Genomic DNA, 6,000 nt, shown 5'->3' with positions numbered 1-6,000 from the left:
AGCTTTTAAGTATTTTTGAGTTTTCTGGACAGGGGTATTCTCTGGAAGCAGAGGTGTTTTTTTATTGAAGTTCCTTTCATTGCAGAAGGAGCCCTGATATCCCACCTCCCTTCACAAACCTGGAGAGAGCAGGAAATGCTGTACGATTTGTACAGATCTAGAAAGGATCATTTCAGAGTTTACTGTAATTTTTTTTTCTTTTTTTTTTCCCTGCAAACAGCCTTGATTCAGAGGGAACCTGTCATACAGGAGAGTCCAACACCAGGTGAATTACTGCCACCTTTGGCAATGTTGTTCTCACCTTATTATCCTGTATCGCTCCTGTTGTTGTATTCCCCACCAGGAAAACTGCTGCAGAACACACTGTTGTGATTTGGAGAAAAGAGAATCCCCCTTTTTCCCCTCAAAACACTAAAGTGATGTAAATTTCATTTTAAAAGTCCCTTTAGGAGAAATTTCTACTGTTCACACCTTAAGGCAGCATTACTTGCCCATAAATATTACGTATGTTAATTCAACTGCAATCTTAAACTTGTGTGCAGGCTTCCCGTAAAATTTTCTTGTTGTTGCACCACTGAAGGCAAGATCCTCATGCACAGAGCTGTAACATTATTTTTCTTCAGTGAAATGGCATCCCAAAGCCACGCATTAAGTCCTCTGGGAAATAAAATTAATTCTCATAAAGCCTACAAGAGTTATATCTCATACAAGGAGCAGAACAAATTAGCACTAGGCATTATGCTTCATAAGAATAACTGCGCAGGTAGATCCAAGGAGCACTATTTTCATTGCAGATTTATATCCCCCACAGAAAAGATTAGTCACATGTGACACAGGCAGATCAAATATGCCTAATGTGTGAAGTGGCCACCAACAAGGTATTTCGGGAAGGTAGATTTTCAGCCAGTGGCAAGAGATAGCACAAGGCAATGTTAAGTTACAGGCTAGTACTCCAGCTTTGATTTACCACCCCTTCTCTGCACGGGCAACTTCCATTTTCTAAATTTAAACTCCTTTCTTTCATGTTACTTGCAAAGTGAGAAAGACTTAAGGCCAGTTTGTTTGACAGGATGGCAGCTGTCACTCCATGTAAAGAGACCCCGAAATGAAAGAGCAATCCAGCACATGGAAGTAGAAAGTCCTGACAGTTTAATTATCTGAAGAGATTACAAGATGAAAGTCTTCCTTGAGGCAAATGTATATTAGTATTGATATAGTCATTGTGCTTTTCAGTAAGAGAAATAGGAGTCTGTATTTACATAAGAAACTATAGTGTCTGAGATCTTTAAATATCATATTTATGGAAATGATTCTGAATTACAGCATTTACAAAATAAAAACAAGCTTGAATAAATATTCAATCCATTAAATAAGATTCTTTTTTTTTTCTCCACAGAAGCAACTTTTTGTGCATATCTATTTCACAATTGAAGTTTGCTGTATTTTTTATCCTATAAAAGAAGCATTAAATTTGTTGGTTTTTTTTTCTAAAAATAAAACTGCAATAATCATTGCAATGTGAAGCCTGAGATATAAGCCTGAATAAGTATCATTGCTTGCACCACATTACCCACCACCCACCAATCGCCCAACCCCATGCCTTTCCAAACTCTGGTGAATGCTGACACTCCAACTCAAGGATTCCATGGGAAGGATTTCAGGGAAATAATAATAATAAAAATATAAATAAGGTGAGGATAACACATCATAGCTGACATTGTCTACAAACAGCATCATAAGGCTTGTGCATTACACATAAACTAAGTGAAGCTGTTTCATCTGATTCAAAACGACAGTAGTGGCAAACTGTTATACCCTTATATGGCTCATTAACACTGAATATTAAACCACTTAACAAATGGAATGTCCCTCCAAAAATAAATTAAAAAAACCCAAAAGAAAACAACACTGGCCATTTTTGCTTCATCATTTTGAATGATGACCTTTCTTGAGCATGATACCGCAAACAACTTCCTTGTCCTTTTTTGTATTTATCACTTTGAAACACAGTGTGTAACACTGCGAGTCAGGAAAGGGGATACAGCAAAGAGCTCTTGATCTCGTTTCCTCTGTAACCACAGCACACAGTGTCTTGCTTTTCATGTGGCTAACTCAAAGCACGTCCAAACGCCTTTGAAACCTCAGTGCTCAGGGAGCTCTTACTGCAAATAGTTTGTGCAAGATCATAGCATGAATCCATGTGAGTCTTATGTCTTTCCTCTCCAAGTGGAGATAAAAATTAATCCCTGGTGTTTCAAATAAATACAAACATCTTCTGAGTTGTTAGCATGAGTGAAGTAACAGTATGCAATATTTTACACAGTTACTCTGCCAAATATGGACAACAAGTACCTTTCTCTGGCTGACCATTCTGTAGGAACTTTTGAATATATCATTACATATTTGCCTTTTAAAAACCATCTAAAAAAAAACCTTAGCATGGGAGAAATAATTTGTCACGTTTACTGAATTTTGCTGCTAAACTCTTTCAAAAAAAATATGTATTTTAATATTAATTCATTCATTTAGTAACCATTTCCTCTGAAGTTTGTTAAGTTTTAAATGCTGATATAGAAACCAAAGCTCTGTGTCAGACTTTTTTTAACAGGATTTAGCATAAATGATGTAGATTATAATACTTCCAAAACTTCAAAATATTGAACTGGAAGTTGTAAAACTTAATCTTTAGAAGACAACTTGGAGTTATTGCTCTGCCCGGTAAATGAAAGGCAACAGAAGTATACTGCTTCAGGACCTTCAGTGCTTCCTATGTGATTTGAAATAGTTTTGCTTTAATTAATCCTAGCATAGGTAGCAAAAATCTAGTAATGGGAAAGTTAAACTGCAGCAGGAGGGAGAGCGCTGACATCCACAGCCATGCTGGTATTCTAGTGAGCACAGAAGTGTCTGAGCTTTGGGATTGATTTGCTGGGATGGACTAGTTAACCGGCTACTCTGTTCCTAGCATGTAAGATAAGCAGCAATGCTTGTTCAATTCTGAGCCCTATTTCCTTCCACACAGTGCATTTGTTCTGCATATGGCATCGTAACATTAATGTTATAAATTTATGGAAGACTGTACTGTAGCCTTAGAGCTACAGACGCTTCATACTTCCCTTTAGCAGCTTAGTAAAATGCAATAAAAACTGTCTGTACAAAATTTATAATAATGGATGTCAAAGCCTACATGCCCTCGTGAGGTCCCTCTTTCAAGTTAATTCTTGGCTTAGGTCAAATATATCAGTCCATGTAAGACTCCAGAAGACATACCACTAGTTTAATATGTCAGATACCAGCTTTGTCACTATAGAAAGGAGTGACATGGAACATGTAACAGTGAGTGCAAACACGGACAGGCTTCATCTGACCATAACGAGGTAACGGAGCAGAGTGGGAGGAACAGCGGGAACAGAAGATCTGAAAAACAAGAGGGAGATTTCACTTTAGTTCCTTTGAAGAACTGGGTGGGACAAAATTGGTTTCAAGAGACAGGAGAGAAGATTGTACGTGCTGGGCTCCTGTGTATTGGCAACACCACCTTCCACAGCATAGCAAGTGAAAGCCCTCTGCAGGGAATTCAATGACCAATTAATCTGACTGTGCTCAGCCTCTCTGATGCGGGTGCCCAAGTACTGACATCAGCCAAGGCAGGACTGCCTAGCGCTGCAGGTCACAGGGGAAGGCAGCTCCACCAGAGACAAAAAGCAGCATCTCCCTCCACTGGTTCTGAAGAAAGACTAGGGGAATATTTGTGAATAATACCGACGTTCCCTAATCCTGCAAGTCCACTATAAAGTTAACAACAACTGCTACTCTATCCTCTTTCTTTTTAACTTGTACAGCAGCAAGTGAAGTGGGACTGCAGATTTCTGGCTTTCTGAGGCACATGACTGCTTTTTTCTCCCTCGCTCCCTCTTCCTCCCCCACAAACTTGCAAAGCAGGAGCCCTACACACCTCAGTCCTCCTGCAAAGGTTTGGAAAGAAAGCAAAGGGACACACTGCCCCTGCAGCTGAGGTGTGCATCACCTCTCACAGTGCAGGCAGCTGCAGCTCATTAAAGCCTAGAGCAGTAGTCCAGAGAGACTCTGGATTTGGGGTGTTTGTTCCAGGACCTCAATAGGGAGTTCTGCTTTTTAGCAGACAAATGCTTATTTCTGTATAAAAGTCAACCCCCCCCCCCCTTTCTAAACATAAGCTGAGCAGTTGGTAGCCAAGATACAGAAAAACACTTGTGACTTGAAAACCCTGGCCCAGTGCACGCGTTTTGCCGTGCAGCTGAATTTGTGGTATGCATAAATTTGCTGTTCTCTTTGGCAGATAGTTTCTCACATGTTTGACTGAGTCATTACCTTGCCACAGCTCCGACAGTGGTGTTTCCTGCGAATGACTGTGAAAGGAGCCTTGCACGCAGTGCAGTAGCTGCAGACTTCATCTGGAACCCAGTCAGGAGGATCTGTCAGAAACACAGCAATGAAAGGGAACATAAATCAGAAGTGAATAAAAACAAACATGCGATTACCAGATCCTCAAGGGAGTAGGGAGAATAAAATACAACAGCAGCTGCTTTCGTCTGAGTTTCTCAAGGTGCTTTGCGAACAGGCAGCTAGGTGAGCTCAGGATGCCTGGGAGAGCTCAATGCCCCCCTGCTCTGCCAGGCACCCACCTTTGGGCAGAGCACAGCAGGCACTAAAACAGCGCACAGCAGCTTTGGACTCAAAATGAAATATATCCTATTCAAATGAAAATGGCAGGGAAAAGGAGATAAGCAAAATAAAGTATAAGGACAAGAGACTTAAAACAGAGCTGGGTCACAGGTGTGTTTGTCAATGCAACCAGCCACCAAAACGAGCTCAAAGCTGAGATCATTCCCAGCCTCTTCAGCCCTCCCTAAAGAAAAGCTGACTGCTTTTCTGCAATTCAGCAAGCAACTCCACAGATAATGAACTTGAAGCTTGACTACTGCCTGCTAAACTATTAGGACTTTTACTGGAAGTCACCAGTAACTACAGCAAACCACAAAATTAAGTGTACAAGACAGCAGAGAAAGTATTGGACCATTGTCCTGAACAGCGTGTTTCCATTGTTTATTACTCCTGTGAGCTCTCTAACCTCTCGTAAAAGCCAAGTAGGGAAATGATTTGGGTTTGGCAAAGCAGAAGGTATTAGGCTCACTTCTGTTGAGCTGCTTCTGCTAGCAACAGGCTGACATGACCTCAGAGAGTCTAAAATTACAGTTGTAGAAATGATGTAGCCGATTGCTTAATTAAGTTGTTAAACATCTAATGAAGAGCAAAGCAAGTTCTACCCAGAGTCCATGGACACAGTGAACAGGAACCGCTGGAGGTATTTACCCAAGTTCCCTGTATGCAGCTTCTCTCCAAGTATTACTTACAGTATGCAACCCATGCAATTGCTGATTTATAAACCTGACAAGCAAGATCCTTGCCTCAAGGAGCATATTATCAAACAACAAAATATATGGTGCAGTTACTACAGAGGTCAAGAGGGCTACAGCTAGAAGCAGAAAGAAGGTAATTAAATGAGAAATGCACTGTATTGTTCAAACATAACCATGACCAGTTTTCATGTGTTTGTCACATTGCAACATTTGTCAAATTAAAAGTAAAAACGAAATAGCATTCAATGCAGAAAATGTTCAAAAAGCAGATTAATAAAAACAAAGAGAACTTTGAATCTTGACTCAGCTTCTATGCACTCCTCTAAACTATTTTGGAAGTTAAACTAGTTTTAAGGAAGCAATCTTTCACTTAGTGAACAAACTGGTCTGATAAAGGTCACAGCTATAGGGACAGCAACCAAAACCAACATCTGTCTGCAGAGAAATGACTGATGTGGTGAAAAAAAGGAGATTGCACAGAGGATCCTTCACCTCATCCCTGGGAACAGTTCACCAGAAAATGTTCTGTGGGGACACAAGGCTACAAATTCCTACTTCAGAGGCAGGCAGTCCTTTAGCAGCAGGAAGACGCAGGACTGCC

At 40.5% G+C, this 6,000-nt stretch overlaps 1 protein-coding gene across 2 annotated transcripts in view; it reads right to left on the bottom strand.

Annotated features, from left to right (window-relative positions):
• Positions 1–2,800: 2,800 nt before the first annotated feature.
• Positions 2,801–6,000, bottom strand: part of ZFYVE28 (zinc finger, FYVE domain containing 28) — a 161,954-nt gene continuing 158,754 nt past the window's right edge. For both annotated transcript variants that reach the window (XM_010577248.1, XM_010577257.1), the window contains 2 exons: positions 4,351–4,454; positions 2,801–3,417 (listed from right to left, as the gene is read on the bottom strand). In XM_010577248.1, the coding sequence (XP_010575550.1) occupies positions 3,286–3,417; positions 4,351–4,454 (236 nt within the window). In that variant the 3' untranslated portion in view covers positions 2,801–3,285. The remainder of the gene's footprint in view (positions 3,418–4,350; positions 4,455–6,000) is intronic.

This window comes from Haliaeetus leucocephalus, unplaced genomic scaffold (genome assembly GCF_000737465.1).
Source record: "Haliaeetus leucocephalus isolate CR32 unplaced genomic scaffold, Haliaeetus_leucocephalus-4.0 Scaffold51, whole genome shotgun sequence".
In the NCBI taxonomy this organism is placed as follows: domain Eukaryota; kingdom Metazoa; phylum Chordata; class Aves; order Accipitriformes; family Accipitridae; genus Haliaeetus; species Haliaeetus leucocephalus.
Note: the sequence above shows the minus strand (reverse complement) of the source record. Positions and strands in the feature narration are given on the sequence as shown.